At 43.1% G+C, this 16,302-nt stretch overlaps 1 protein-coding gene and 1 non-coding gene across 27 annotated transcripts in view; one reads left to right on the top strand and one right to left on the bottom strand.

Moving 5' to 3' along the window:
* Positions 1-16,302, bottom strand: part of HHAT (hedgehog acyltransferase) — a 317,507-nt gene that overhangs the window by 277,535 nt on the left and 23,670 nt on the right. For 20 of the 26 annotated variants that reach the window (XR_011498116.1, XR_011498117.1, XR_011498115.1 and 17 more), the window contains exon 3: positions 9,752-9,819. The exons of 5 other annotated variants lie outside the window; for them this stretch is intronic. Coding sequence is in view for 17 of the 21 variants with exons in the window: in XM_070497281.1 (XP_070353382.1) it covers positions 9,752-9,819 (68 nt within the window). In the remaining 4 variants the exon portion in view is untranslated. Of the gene's footprint in view, positions 1-9,751; positions 9,820-12,980; positions 13,190-16,302 lie in introns of those variants that run through there. One more of the 26 variants, XM_070497293.1, reaches the window with a different exon arrangement.
* Positions 558-674, top strand: LOC123280919 (U5 spliceosomal RNA). Its single transcript, XR_006520221.1, has one exon. It is a non-coding gene; the product is annotated as a U5 spliceosomal RNA (small nuclear RNA).

Below are 16,302 nucleotides of genomic sequence, written 5' to 3'. Positions count from 1 at the left end.
TTTTCAAAATGACAAAATTACAAGATGGAAAACAATGGCTTCCATGGGTTAAGGACGGGGAGAGCAGGATGCATGTGACTAGAAAGAGGCAGCAAGAGGGAGTTCTTCGTGGTTCTGTGTCTTAATTGTGTTGATGCTTAGACAAAAGAAAAGGAATGGAACGGTACTCGAAGTCCCAGTACACAAAATGGATAAAACTGGAGTTTGTATGGTTGAACCAGGACTGGGTTTAGAGTCCAGCCAGACGGACTTCTGCTTCGCCCCCTAATGGTGGCACGAGAGGCACGCTGTGAATACAGTATACTAAGGTATTTACAGAATCTCAAAGCTGATGACTCAGAGTTCTCATTTGCATACCCATAGTACCCTGCACAGCATACAATTCTTTCAAGTTTAAAAGGATATTTCTTTCAACTCGGTTTTTCTAACTATGAGATGCTGACTTAAAAATCCTTTGTACAAACTTTAGGCAGGAACTAGCTCCTGGGGATAAAGAGTCACCATCGCTGAACTAGGAGCTGCAGTTACTAGAGGAGTGAGTTTGGTAATTCACAAGCATACTCTAGTTTCTCTTCAGATCGTATAAATCTTTCGCCTTTTACTAAAGATTTCCGTGGAGAGGAACAATTCTGAGTTTTTTAACCAATTTTTTGAAGCCTTGCTTTGGCAGGGCTGATCTTGCTGTAAAACGAAAGACATTGCTTTCTAAAACAAGACATTCTAGTGTAGTTTCCAGTGCTTTATCATTCAATGTAGTCTAGGTAGCTGGGTTTGTTATAAGTGACCGGTTAGGGTTAGAGGTTTTTCTTTCCAGTGTTTTCTAACTGCAGACTACCATGAATGTCACGTGAACTTTGGTAAAATGTGGAGCTTGCTAATTAGCATGATTTGCATTAGAAACAGCTGAAACAATGAACAGACACTCCCTGTCTGATCATGGGTAAGGAGCCCAAGAATGTTAAAAACACATGTCCTTGGTGACAGCCCTGAGGCTCATCCCAAAGGTCCCATATTCAGCCACAGGCTTGGAGAATTTCTGGTGCTTGATGCCACACACAGAGCTCAGAATCCCCATCTGCATAATACCTAAACCCAGGAAGAAACCTTCCCTCCAAGGCAGTGGGACAAGCCCCTAAAGGACAAAGATCCTCCTGAAAGGACTTCATCAGGCCCACAGGACACGTTGGTATGAACTGGGTTCTACCACTTGCCTAATAAATGTCTACATGTGTGATAAAATTTGCTCTGAGATTTGCTTTTCATGAAAACTGGGAGCAAAATTATGCTAGATAACTAACCCTCACCCACCTCGAACTTCTCAGCAGCTACTTGTTCTCTTGCAAGTGGCTTCAGTCAGTTCCCCACACAAAGATGCGACCCTTCACACCTTCTCCCACGGGCCCCATGAGCTCACTCTCACCCTGCAGCTGCTTCTAATTCCTTTTTAAACAGAGACGTATCAACTGTCATGTCATGATTTTAAAAGGTAATAACCTTTTGAAGATGTTGACAGGCACCACTTTTAGGGAATGTACTGAGAGAAGGAAGTGTTCCCCCGCCCCCCATATCTCTCCCCAAATTTCAGCTCCTAGCCATTGTTCAGTCTGCCCTAGGCTGGAACAATCTGTCTTTCTTCTCTCCGAATCCTATCTGTTAGAGCACTTATATAGGATACATTATGGTTCTTAACATTAAATGTGCACAAATGCAGAATCTACACTCCAGAAGGAGTGAGTTAGCATTTGAAGGGTCCTCATCAGAAATTCAGCCCCAGACATGGCTACAACTCAAATAATTCCAATATTGTTGCACCTGAGAGTTTATTAATAAAAGGAATATTAGAAATGAATAATTTACAAATGAAAGGAGTGATGTTCAACATACGAGGTGGGTTAGAAACTCTCAGGATCCAATACCCTTGTGAGGACGGGGGATAAGAACCCCTGGAGCTGGCACCCAGAGCTTCACGGAGAACCGCCCCAGATCCAGCTCCTTTGCTTCTGTGTCCCTTCGCTTCACAAGATTCTGTCCCCCGCCCGATTAGACCAGGAGGGTGTCTGCTCCAGCCCACAGAGTAGAACTGCCTCAGCCTCAGACAACTCCTTCCTCAAGGTGCTTGTGGGAGGCCCTGAAGACAGAGAACAGAGGCTTCACGAGCATTCAGGAACAGGTTCAAGGGCAGGTTTGGTACCTGCCTACTAATAAATGTTTGCACATGCGGCAGAATTCAGATCTCGACTCTTTCCATGTACCATACCACTTGGCAGCGAGGTTGTGGAACAGGAAGACATTTAACTCCTACCCACCTCCAAGTGCCAGAACCTACCAAGAGTAAAACCAAGAATATGATTTGTGTTGAACGACCAAACCGGCTTCGGTCACGATCCTCCTGTTCAAGGTGCAGCTCAAATCCACCTCCTCCAGGGAACCTTCTCTGGTCATTCCAAGGCTAGAAACTCTCCCAGCAACTTTTGGCTAGACCAACCAGGACGCTCATGCACATGGGAACACTTTGTTAAATGTAATGCCAGGGCTGATTTTCAGGTGGGACACACAAACAGGGCCAATGGTCCCGGCTGTACACAGCTGGTATCTGTTCAGCTTGATTGACGCCTCTGCCCTTTGTTAAATACTTAGAGCATCATCCCTATTAAAGCTAGGTGTCAGCCTGGCATTCTCAGATGGAGTATAAGCTTCTTGAGGAGAGAAACCACACTTCTTGCTCCCTTGACCCTCGGCACCTATGGCAGCCTGGGCTGCGAAACAGTTGGTAAGTACACCGTTACCTATAAATTGACTGGTTTATGGCTGAGAAATTTCTCACCATTCCAAACCTATATCACCACCTCAAGATTTTACTAAGTATTCACGGGGACCCTCTCTCTCAATCTCCTTCTCTCCTCTCTCCCTCTCGTATTCACAGACACACACGCATATTTGATCTTTTAGTTTTGCAGAGTTAAACCCTTGGTTCTAACTTCACTTTATTTCCCTTGGCTTCTTCAAGGACCTTTATAATGAAACAAATAACATTTTCCCTGAACTAGTAGATATGAAAGAGAGAGGAGGGCAGAGCAGGGACTCGGTGGCTAAGAGTTAATAAGCAAATCTGATGGGTATGCATTTGCATTGCAGATCCTATTTTTGCATAAGGCAGAGAGCTACGCTTCCCCTCCTATCCTCACCAGGAAATCGCTACCCCCTCACTTTTCTCCTGCCTGGCTGCAAATCTTCTACATACCAACAAGGAAATCCAGCAGGGAGGAGACCAGACAAGAGACAAGGTACTGACAGGTAAAGAGCAGGAGTTCTTTGTGTTAACAAGAGGGAATCCAGCCCAACGTGTGCTCATGAACCTTCCTTCCATCACTAGTCTGTGGGTCTCCTGCCCCTACCGTTTGGAGATGCCTTAGCCAAATTCTCTTCGCCTGGAGGGGCTGGCACGGGGCACAAGAATCTGCCTCTGCCGAGCAACCTCCTCTGTGAAGGCACAAAGCTGCATAAAATCCAATTTTCTGTTAATAAGGACAGGCTGAAAACTCACACGCACAGCCAAACTGCTTATTAATCTGCTCCCGTCAGATGGAGGGAGGCAGAGATATGACAGGAACACTGCAGTCATCTTTGAGGGGCTGCAGCTTAACGAAAGCGGGGTAAGGCCTAAACTCTAAACACGCCAGAGTGCAGACATGTTGCCAAGGGACCAACAATCCTTCACAATAAGTCCCCCACCAGACAGGTATGTTCACCTTAATCCAGCAAACGCTACTGAGCACCTACTGTGTGTCAGCAGGGGAGACAGAGATGAAGGATCCTCTTACATCTAAAACTAATTGTTAGATGACACGAGTTCAGGAAAGAGTCCTGGGAATGGAGCTCATAGACGGGAGAAATTAATGCCCATAGGTGGAGGAGCAAGGGGCGAAGGGTCAGGGAAGTTCCATGTGGGTGTTCCTTGAGCAGCAGAGAAGGGCACACCGTGTGGGAGTCACATGTAGGATGCTGTGACTTAGAAGCATAAGGTGACTACCAGGAGCTGAGGCTGCTAAAACGAGGTAGCGCCAGTGGACAAGTGGGGCTGAATGTCAGCTACGGAGTCTGGACTTCATACTGTAAGAAATGGAGCACCATTAATAAGTTTTGAGCAACATTATGAGATGTACATTCCAGGACATTAATTAACTCCAGGGAGGCACAAATATTGAGGAGGGAGGTAGGGGAAGGCTCCCAAAAAAGTCCACAGAAGAAATGGCAAAGGCCTGGAGCCCCTCAGTAACTGTCCACTGCCTTCTCAATAAAGTCCAGACTCCAAAGAGAGCACCCAACGGCCTTTATGACCCAGCCTCTGTCTATCTTGTGTCATCCCCCTCCTCACACTCAACCTCCCAGTCGAGGTGAATTACTCTCTCTCAGATCCAGGTCCTTATGCGTGCTATTTCCTTCACCCATCTTTCCCCAATATCTCAGCTTCAATTCCTGAGAGTCTGGGTTATACGCACTTCCTGTTTCTGCATGCCCCATGGATGGTTGCATTACTCACCTCACTGTCTCATCAACACCTTCTACCAAATTCAGAGCCCGGTGCGGACAGAGACTGAGCCAGGAATGTCACAGCCTCCCAGCACCCAGCACATTGACTGGAAGCCTCTTACACAGGGGGCCAATGAATATTTGTTAAACGAATCAAAACAGAGCTTGTCGTTTTTCGAAAGTATTAAAATGCAGAGGAATTTATAAATAAGCTGAATCTTAAAACCTTTATGGGCAAAACTCAAGCAGCTAAAACTGTCTTTACTTTCAAAAAGCACCTCTTTCCTCTTCATATTCAAAGACATAAGTGATCAAGCTGCCCTTCTCTGATCTTGTCTTTTCTTCCTAACCCTTCTGACAGGCACTGTAAAGTCCTCTCTGATTGCACTTCTGAAAGAACTTCTTATTTACAAATATCCCCAATTTCAGAAACCTCCCACAGGAAGAGGTGTCCTCAGGAAAGAAATGAGGAATTGATGACATGTGAAACACTTCATAATACATTAGACTTTTTTTTTCCTTCTTCTCCCCAAAGCCCCCCAGCACGTAGTTGTATATTCTAGTTGTAAGTGCCTCTGGTTGTGCTACCTTAGACTTTTGAGAGCTTTCAGTAGCAATCCTCTTCTAGATTTAAATGTTTCTCTGTAGAACATTACCTCCTTGCCAGAGAGGGAAAATTAGCAAATCTTAACTCTAAAACAGGAAGTCATCATCTATGGAAGGAAAAAAATAATAACCACAACGACATGTACTGGGCATCCATTCTGCACCAAGGACATACATGCTGGCTGTGTTTATATCCATCATCTCTTTCCCCACAACCTCCCAGGCCATCATTCCAGATACTAAAACTAAGGCTCAGAGAAGGTAAATGATTTTCCAAAATGCAGAAAATTGCATTTTGAACTCAAGTCCATCCAACTCCAAACCTGTGCTCTTTCTGTTATGCCAACTACCTTGAATCAGAAACTTCAAAAAAAAGGAAAATAAAAAATTCGTGACAACACAACCCAACGCAGAGCTTCATTTGTATCAGTTTGATTCAGACCCTGTCTAGAAGCAAGTTTACTATATCAAGCAAGAAATATAAGCAGTAAGCAGTTTCCTTTATCTCCTTGGGACCACTAGCAATAAGACTAGCACAGAAAAGGAGAAGAGGACGACCAAACACCAAGACAGATAATGACCAGAACTGGAGAGGCACCGGGCTGGACCCATCCCTGGCCACACACAGGTGCCAACACAACTGCTCCAGGAGGCCCGTGGAGCCCACAAGGCGAGGCACTTCTGCGCCTGGAAGGGTGCACATTGCAAAACAGGATGCAAATGTCACAGCATCTGGAATTTGAGCAGTCCTTGATGGCTGCACCTACACAAGCTCGCCCATCACGTCTGGAGTCTCTGCACATATAATCAGGCTTACACCAAAGAAATTATAAGGCCCAAAGACATTCCTGATTTGGGTTATAATCCTCCAAACTCTAACATCATCAAAAATTAGAGAAATGTGGGCAGGCCCAGCTCCCTTTCACTGTCCTAAATGAAGTTTCACCTTGAGTCACCATCTTCCTAATACTTCCTTCCCTTTTCCAATCACAACGAGCCTCTCTGGAACAGCATCCCCTCTACCGATAATCTTGCCAAATCCCACCCATGCTGTGGAGCTCAGCTGAAGGTCAACCTCCTCCCTCAGAGGTGGCTGGTGATTGTCTGTACCCACAATGGTCTCCCCCTGCTCTGACTACAAACACTGTCCCACTTAGCATTTACCTACACGTCTATCTAGATACACTTAGGACTAATGCACCTGACTCCAATGTTGCAACCTGGCACAGTGTTATTCACTCTTTGCTGCAGTTAAATTCAATAAAATACTCACCTACTCTGTTCAAGGCACTGAAGATACAGGAATGATTAAATCCCAGCCCTGTCCTTGTGGGACTCAGTCTAGTGGATGATAGACAATACAAAATAAAGCTGTACAAATATCATAATAGAGTACAAGATGCGATCCGAAGCATTAGTATCATATCACCCTGTTTATTTCCTTCATATCATTTAGCTCACTCTCTCACTGTTCGGTTTGTTCATTTATTTACTGTCGGTCTGTCCCCACTAAGAGACACAAGGACAGTAACCTTATCTGTCTGGTTCACTACTGTGTCCCCAGCACTCAATACAGACTTGGGCACAGGAACACACTCACTGAAAGCAGTATCTGTGGAACGAGATAAATAGGCAGGGAAGTGTCAGGAACTATGAGCACTAAGTCCAACTGAGAGGTCCAGGCGATGCTTCAGTGACAGGGAGACCCCTGGGCTGGGATGTGAGAGTAAGGACCACACAGGGAAGGGGTGAGGCCAATCGAGAAGGGGCGAGAGGATGAGCAAAGGTAAGAAATGGCATCAGCATGACAAAGGCAGTGGGGGCAAAGCCCCTAAATATTACTGCAGACCAGTTGTTCTCAAAGAGGGGTGATTTTGCGCCTTAGGGGGCATGCAGGAATGCCTGGAGACATTTTTGATTGTCCTGACTTGGGGTAGCAGCTGCTCCTGGCATCTACTAGAGGCTAGGGATGCTGCTAAACAGCCTACAACGTACAGAACAGCCCCCACCCCCACAACAGAGAATTATCTGACCTACAATGTCAGTAGTGCTGAGGTTTAGCAACCCTACTGCAGCCTAACATTCAAGGATGGACTGGTCAGAGAACATTACAGCTTTCTTCCAAAGTTCACAATTTCTAATCGTGCCAAATATCTTCTTTCGATTAGAATTTGGATCAGAGTAGCATTTGCTTGCCATCTCCCATAAGCTCTAAGAAAAGAACTATTCAGCAAGGAGTGTCCAGAACCTATCTGCCTTCTATTTTAGCCAAAATAAGACTTTCAACAGACGTCAGTGAGCTCCCTAGTGCTACATATGGCCCCTGGGCCTGTATGATCTTCACCAAATATCACACAGTATCAATTTCCTTCATTTGTGGGCTATCCACCAGGATGCAGTTTTCCCTCTAAATTCCAGGACTCCAAACTACCCATCCCATATGCAAGGCAATGAGACAGAGAAAGATGAGGACAGGGGCTGGCCCAGTGGTGCAGCAGTTAAGTGCACATGTTCCGCTTCAGCGGCCCAGGGCTCACCAGTAGGGATCCCAGGTGCAGACATGGCACCGCTTGGCAAGCCACGCTGTGGTAGGCGTCCCACATATAAAGTGGAGGAAGATGGGCACGGATGTTAGCTCAGGGCCAGTATTCCTCAGCAAAAAGAGGAGGATTGGCAGCAGATGTTAGCTCAGGGTTAATCTTCCTCAAAAAAAAGAAAAAGAAAGATGAGGACAACAGGAGGTAGCCCCCAATAGATGGATGGATGGTCAGACAGACAATGGATGAGCAGAGACAGATTTTTCAAGATGCCAAAAGAGTGGAGTAACAGGAGCTGGGAAGTCAGCAAAGACAAAGCCCCTTTGTCTAGAAGTAGCAACACTGGGCAGGGCTGAGCCCACCCCTTGATAATGAAATCTGTGGTAGCTCCAAAACTTGTCGGGGCCTGACCCTCTGTTCAGCTTCTCACACTGCCTCACAGTTTCTTCTCTACAAGAGCTAAAAGTCTCAGGCTAAAATGGGTTTGCTTATTTTTGCCCTTGGCAAACAATTCAGTATTATCTGAAATGCCTGTGACTTTAAAAGAAAGAAGGATCACTATTTTCTTCTGCTGTAAGAGATCCAATGATGGTATATTTCAAAAAAGCAGATCCCAGGCACTCAAAAAGGCTATCTCCTGCTCCATCTCAAATTCCACTGTCACATGAAGCTTCCCAAATTTCCTCATCTCTGAAGACGGCACAATACCACCCACCTTATAAGTCTTACTAATAATCCTAAAAAGAGCTTATTTAAATCAGAAACACTTACAAATGCCTCAGAAAATGTAAATTCAATTTACATCCAGCTTTTCATGGAAACATCTGGTGGGCAGAGCAACAAAAGCCAGCAGTGGTGCCCCACGCAGGGCAGGACACTCCTCCCAGTCCCAGACAAACATGGGACTTCTATCTAACATCGTAGCTCTATACAAAGCCAGAGCTGGAAACAAAGGACAGGTTACCCTAGAAAATCAAAACAGAAGTTGAAGTCAATGCTACAATTCTAAGCAAGATCTGCAACTCTCAAAGGAGAAAAATATCAGTATAGGCAGTGCCCAGCTTGGAAATGAATTGTCTTCCCAAAGTTCCTTTGTAAGTTGGTAAGTTTGTAAGTCCAAGTTCAGAACTTGGAATGCAAGCATTATTTTAAGTCCCAAACCAGCCCACAAAAGCTGACTGAATTTATAATATATCTGGTACACTACACACTTAGAGTGAAAATAGTAAAAAGCAATGTTCTGATATCATTTTTAAAATATATCAAAACGCTTAGAAAAACCAATACACCACTCATCACTAGCCTTGACCTGGACCCAGAACTATGAGCTGGAGCCTGGACATCCTTTGATGCAAGACCTTACTGAAATGGGGTCCTGGGAGACTGAAAGGGGAAGAATGAGATGAACCCCAGCCTCAAGAGGAAAGAGGTTCTGGTGGAAGAAAAAAGTAGTCTAGCATCTTGCATCTGGAAAAGGAGGACCTGGTACCTACCCACGACATACTCTAAAGAACAGAAGTGCTAATTGTCACATCTAGAAGGGCACAAGGTACATGACAGAACAGCAGCCACCCTGCCTGCTACCTCAGCAGACACAATGGGCTGCCCAGAAAATAAATGAGCCAGCCTACTGCCACCACAGAACCAGGGAGGGGATTCCCAGAATGCTCTGCAGTGGTACGGATGGCCAGGGGCACATAGAGGCAGGAAGGAAGTGATTCCTATAGTTGCCAACAGTTGGTATAGGGAGTGCCCAGGGACCACATTTGATTCTAGTAGATATGGTTAGGTCAGGAAGGAACTTCCTGAACTTTACAAAAGTGAAATACGTATGAACTGATAAGGTTACATAATCAGATTTCTGGCGTCTTGAGAAGAGAACAGGGGGCAACAAGATAAAGAGCATGGGGAATGCCTTACTCAACAGGCACACTTACATACCTTTACCACAAGAAAGGTCCTTCATCCTCACTTGTTGCTGAATACTATACCTGGGTCAATGCCAAATACAAAAGTGATGCAAACTATTGAAACCAGGTTTGAAACTTGAGAAGGGTTATCATTTATCCACTTTGTACCTTCTTTAATCCTCCAAATAAAGTGTCAGTCTCCAGCTCAAATTCTTGGTCCAGTTCCTCTTCATGTTCTGACAAGAGAAACAGTGTCCATTAGTCACAAATCTAAATAAAACTGGGTTGGTTTAATAGCAGAGGCACTAAAAGGAATTGGAATACGTCCTGGAAAAGCTGCCTGTGGACTGAGCTCCAGCCATGGAAACATGTCACACTCCTTGACCTTCTGCTCCAGTTTTCTGTGATCTAAATTCCTGGAAACTTGTGGTGGGGCTGATGGAAATGTCCCCTTCAATTTGTAATAAGGGTCACAAAAGCAGACCAGTCAAGAGAAAAAGCCTCCAGCACAGGGAATCATGGGAGGCATTAGTGCAAATACCCTACTAGTACAGGTGGTGAAAAGCTTTTTAAATAGACCATGCCAAAAGATGATGGTGATCACAGCCCCATGATATGACATAATGCTAACAAGATTATAAGATGGAGTCATATAATGGTAATGAGAATGTTTATAAGTAAACAATACAATTGATTTAAAACAAAAGATAGAACAAAATGTTCATTCAAATACTTCTTGAGGGTCTACAATAACCAGGCATGGTGTGAGATATTAGGAATGAAACGCAGCAAGATGGGGATGACGTTTGTCCTGCTAGAACTTATTGAACAGTGCAAAAGATAGATGAGCAAATAATAAGAAAGTATGATAGTGCTGAGGAGTGCCATGCTGTGGGAACTAAGGAGTGCTATGGGGGCTGAATTTTGGGGTGTCTACATGATGCCCAGTAGGCAGCTGGATGGGTATAGATGTAGCTCAAGAGAGTGTCCTAAGTTGGAGATAAAGATTTAGGAGTCTTCAGTATAAGGGTAATAATGAAGCCTCCAGAATAGCTGGGATCACTGAGGGCATAGACAAGAAAAGGGAAAATCAGCGTTGATCAGACCAACAAATATATAAGAAGACCACAGAAGACCAAAAGGGAGCTACCCAGAAGGACCCAAGGAAAACCAGGAGAGTATGCTGTCACTCCAACATAATCATGAAATGATGCTGGGTTCAGAGTAGAATCAAGGGGCAGATTCACACACGCTAGATGCAAACAGCAGCCCCAGCCTCAAACCACAGGAGACACTGCCCCAAGGAACAACAGAGAGGGGAGCACTGGCCTGGGGTACCACACAGCACAACTCCGGGACACATTCCCATTGCACTCCACACGGTCCAGGAGGTGCCATGCAGGTGTGTGACTGCAGCAGCGCCCTGGTCCTGTCTGTTACAACTGCACACAGGCCACATCCTGTATGTGTGTGCATGCTGTGTTGTGCACAGACTCAAGTCCCAGGGTACAGCCCACAAACAAAAGCAAGCTACTGCAATCCAACCAAGAAGTGACAGGAACCCCTCGTGCACTAAAGCAGAGAGGGTAGGAGACTTCTCTACCTCCTGCCTCTTCTGTTTTGGCTTCACTTTCATACAAAGTACAACCTCCAGAAACATCATGATGCAGAATTGAAACAAAGCAGAAACCTGAATTATTTTTTTTTTTCTTCTTTTTTAAGAGTACATTCGGAAGCCATAAAGTTTATACGCTAAGCTCCAGACTTCCTGAAGCTGGAACATATCTCCCTCTAGTGGGAAAAAGGAATCCTATGCAGACAGGAGAATTATGATGAAATCCTGTCCATCACTGTCTAATCAAAACACTATGAGACACATTTATAATTTTAAAGTTACTAGTAGCCACATTTTAGAAAGTAAAAAAAAAGTTTTATTAATTTTAGTATTTTATTTATTTTGATATATCCAAAACAATGTTTTAACATGGAATCAATATTAAATTATGAATAAGTTATTTTACATTCCTTTCTTCTAATTCTTCAAAATCCAATGTACATATTATCTTTACTGTACATCTCAATTTGAACTGACCACATTTCAAGGGCTCATAAGCCACATGTGGCCAATGGCTACAGTCACAGACGGCACAGCTCTAGACCAAAAATCCTCCCTCATGTTTTGGAAAATTTCTACAAATCACCCTTGTCTGATTTCTTGACACAAACAAACACTGTACGGCATACAGTTTAAACTACAACTTAAACCCATTCACGGCCCCTTTGGAAATCACTGTTGAAGTTAACTGAAAAGGCACGGCTACAGAATTTGGTTGACATAGGAGAAAGGAAGCTAGGAAGGTAAGAACCTGTGGCAGGAGATCTTTCCCTGAAGAACAGCCCTCAGAACTTCCCCTTCGAGGCAGGGTTCTCATATCCTCACCCTTTGGGCAAGATGAGTTTTCATCATTAACTCCCATACACTCAAGAGGATGCTGCAGAAGAGAAGCCTTCTCTGCCTGAGCAATTCGTCCACACCACCCAGGCCTGACTGTCGGGCAGAGCCAGCTCTTTCTTCAAGGTGCCCTGGTTCCATTTCCCAAAATTCAGCGCTTCCTCCACAGACCTGCCTGAGGGCACAGAAATGAAGCAATTTCTGCGGATGAGCCCTCATTACTAAATCAGCTGTTGATTCTGCCCCTCCAACCACCACCCAACAGAAGGATATATCAAAGCCCCATTCTACCTACTGAGTGAGAGGATTTGCATTTTAATCGCTGCCAATGAGCTGTGGTGATAAACCGTTTACTTGAAAGCTCTAACTAACCTACCCCTTTCACCCTCAACATTTTGAGGGGAAATCAATTCTGGGGTGGCATAGGGCTAATTAGAGGGCAATAATCAGGAAGAGGGGAAAGCACGCACGCAAGCACACACCCTTGTCTGATACAAGCCACTGCCAGGGACGAGCACACCCAATCACGGCTTAACGCATCCTGCTGTTTCCATGCATTTGAAAAATTCCAATCAGCTCCTACTGATTCTTTATTTCTCTAGGAAGCCTGTGGGTATAGCAGACTGTGGTTGAAAATGAGAGGAGGGAAAGGGAGCAGAAAAGATGGGCTTCTAAAGATAAGAGAACTTAATGGTAAGCAAATCTCAAGTATTCAAATGAAATATCATCTAGAAGAAGGATGATAAGGTGCTGGGTTTTCCATGATATTCTTGAGGCATGGGGTGCCTTCTCTCCGCCTCTCTCCCAACTCCCACTCAGGGAATGAAAGAGTGATTTAGAAATAGCCCAAGCAAAAGCAAGCTACATATGTAAATAGGATGCAAAGCGATAAAGGACATAAATGGCCCTCAAATCTCCCTAATAGGCTGTTCATCTGCTACTCACCTAAGGAATCCGGGGTCCTATCAAGGCAGACCACCAGGTGTGCAATTTGCCTGGGAATCTTCAAGGCTCACAGGAGAGGGAGAAGAAGCCCCAGACTGAGATGGAAACTCTCAAAGAGGAAGCCATAAATTCTGTGCATGTGCTTTGTGCTTGATCCAACAAGCACCGGCTGGGGGAGCAGGAGGAGTGAGGAGCTGTGGAGTCTAACACTGAGATTGCCTTCAAATGCCCTCTAGCCCAGGCCCCGTTCCAACTCATTGAGAGAGGTTTATTACCAGCCTTAAGAAAGCAGCCTCAGTGTCAACATAAGGGGAAAATGCCAGTGCAAACCTGAGAGGAAGGGATGGACCAAGAGACCCAGAATCCCAGGAGGAAGGCAGTGACTCAACTGTTTCTTGTGACCCTGGCCACGAGTAACAAGGGAAACGAGAGTGAAATATAACATGAAGCCCTGCCAGACAGAACACTGTGAGCCTCAGCTGCGCCTCACACCCACTATTGATGCTGGCCATCAAGACACCCTGTCTGGCACGGGCCCAGTTAAGTTGGCACATTCCACTTCAGCAGCCCGGGGTTCGCTGGTTTGGCTCCCAGCTGTGGGCCTATGCACAGCTTGTCAAGCCATGCTGTGGCAGGCGTCCCACATATAAAGTAGAGGAAGATGGGCACGGATGTTAGCTCAGGGCCAGTCTTCCTCAGCAAAAAGAGGAGGATTGGCAGCAGATGTTAGCTCAAGGCCAAAAAAAAAGACATCCTGTCTAGTTCTTGGCTCCTGCATTCTGCAGGGGACATGCACTTGGGTCCTTTCACAAATGATGTGTTAACTGAAGGCTCCCTGGTGACCCCATGGTTCCAAGGGCAAGGCCACCTATTCAAGAACAGGACTAGTGGCCTTTGTTTCCCCACTCTGAACTGGGCCCTCCAGAGTTACCAGTCATCTTGCAACCAAGTTCCTCTAATCACAAAAGCAAGTGGGAAAAATTACCTCTTGATTAACAAAGCCCATCCCCATAAAGGTTAGTGTGTTGCATGAACGATATAAAAGAATTAATCTATAGATGAGCTGCTTTATCCTTTTCTCATAAACTGAGATTAGTGATAAGTGATAAGAACAGGCATGTACAGGAATAAACAAAACGTAAAAGGTAAATATGCTCAATTGTATTTGTATCCCACTTTAAGAATACCTATTACATAAAAACAAAGATACTGGAGGCAGCAATTCAAATAAATAATTTGCTCCATATTTGTTTAAACATCAGGGCTCCCTGGTGTCACAGAGTTTATTTAGAGACACATAAACTACTGATCATTGAAGATTAAAGGAAAGAAAATAAAGAGCCTGTGAAATGAAAATGCAAATCAAAGGAGAGCATAATTCCATTTATAAAAATGTCACTAATATGCAACTTTTCAGAAAGACAGTTACTACATAAAAAGAAGGTGAGCCTGAGCCCTGCAAAGCTAAAAGAATCTAGGATACCTGTTTATTAGAAAGTAATCTTCCGAGAAAACAGAAAAACAGTAGAATTTATAAATGAATCCAAGAGCTTGTTCTTTGAAAAAGTGAATAAACTTACTAAATAGACAAATCCTTTGGTAAATTTCCTAAAACAGGAGAAATGAGACACAAGTGGGATTTAAAACATTGTAAGAATATGATATACAACTGTATGGTAATATTTTTGAATCTTCAATGAAATGGAAAAATATAAATTATTCAAACTGATTTAAAAAGAAAACCTAAATATATCAATAACCCTGAAAGAGACTGAAAAGTTTTCAGTGACCCATACCTAGACAAACTTAAAAGTGAATGATCCCAAACTTTGATGCAGACATTACATATTCTACTTAAACAGTTCCATAACATGAAAAAATCAAACGAAAAGCTTCCCCATTCATTTTATACAGTTAACAGAACGCTGATACTGAACTCTGAGTATGAAACAAAAAAATAAAACTACAGGTCAACCAATCTCACTTAGAAATTATTAATATTTTTTTTAAATTTGGAAACAAGCAGCATATTTAAAAACACCAAGGTCAAAGATTTGTTGTAGGATTCCATGTAAACCACATTGGAAAACTGGTTACTTCAAAATATCAATCAATAGCTTGAAAAAGGAAAACTCTGTAATCATCTGAATAGGTACATTAAAAATGGGTAAAATTCAACATTTATTGCTGATTTTTAACATTTAGTAAAAAGGGCTAGAAGGATTCCCTTAATGTGATTTGTAAAAAAAGGGGAAAAAAGCAAAGCTTCTTCAACTTTTCACTAAGATTAAAAACAATCCAGAGATTTCCACTGAAGATATGAGTAAAATAAGGACGGCATTCTTTCCCAATTTATATTGTTCTAGAAGTCCTAACTAAGCAATAAGAGATGAAGCAAAGCCATTATCATTACTTGTAGATGATATTGTCTAAATCCAAAACCAGGACAAGCAAATGATAAGCCAATGGAACATTAAGAGAATTCAATAAATTGTTGGAATATGAAATAGATAAACTAAAACATACCTTTACTATAGACCAGAAATAATCAGCTAGAAAATATAATTGGAAAATATCCCAATCCCAAAGGGGAAAAAAGACAGAAATAATCTCAATAGGAATCTTAGCAGGGCCTGTTATGAAGACGACCATGAGTCTTTATTAAAAGAAGTAACAGAAGACCTTAAGTAAATAAAGGAAAAATACCATCTTCCTGTTTGGAAAGATACAATATTATAAGAATGCCAATTATTTACAAATTAATTTCTAGGGTTACTGTAATTCTAATTAAAACCCTAATGAGATTTTTTTAGAACTTGTCATTTCAAATACGTATGTGGAAGAATAAACCAATAAGAATAACTAAGAAAAGTGTGGAAATGAAGAATGATGAGTGGTAACGTACTCCACCAAATGCTCAAACATTTTATAAAACAAAAATAATTAAAACAGTACAGTACTCATGTAAGAATTGATTGAGAAATGAACAAAACAGAAAAGACAGCTCTCTCATAACGGTCTGGAGTATGGATACGAATTTAGTACCTGATCAAGATTGCATCATAATTCAATATGGAAAGAAATATTTAATAAACAGTGTTTGGTTATCTATTTGGGGAAAAAATTAAAAAATAACTCTTCATATCATATACCAAATACACGTGAGATGGATTAAAGAATAAAGGTTCAACTTGCTGAGAATACAGTAAGGTGGACCATCTCCAACAGAAGTGTGAATTGGCACAGCCTTCCTGGGGAACAGTCTGGGTATATCCATCAAAAACCCTAAAAACATTCATGTGGTTTGACTCTATAATTCCTC

Source organism: Equus asinus, chromosome 25, assembly GCF_041296235.1.
Source record: "Equus asinus isolate D_3611 breed Donkey chromosome 25, EquAss-T2T_v2, whole genome shotgun sequence".
NCBI lineage: Eukaryota > Metazoa > Chordata > Mammalia > Perissodactyla > Equidae > Equus > Equus asinus.
This window is presented reverse-complemented; position numbering and strand designations above follow the sequence as displayed.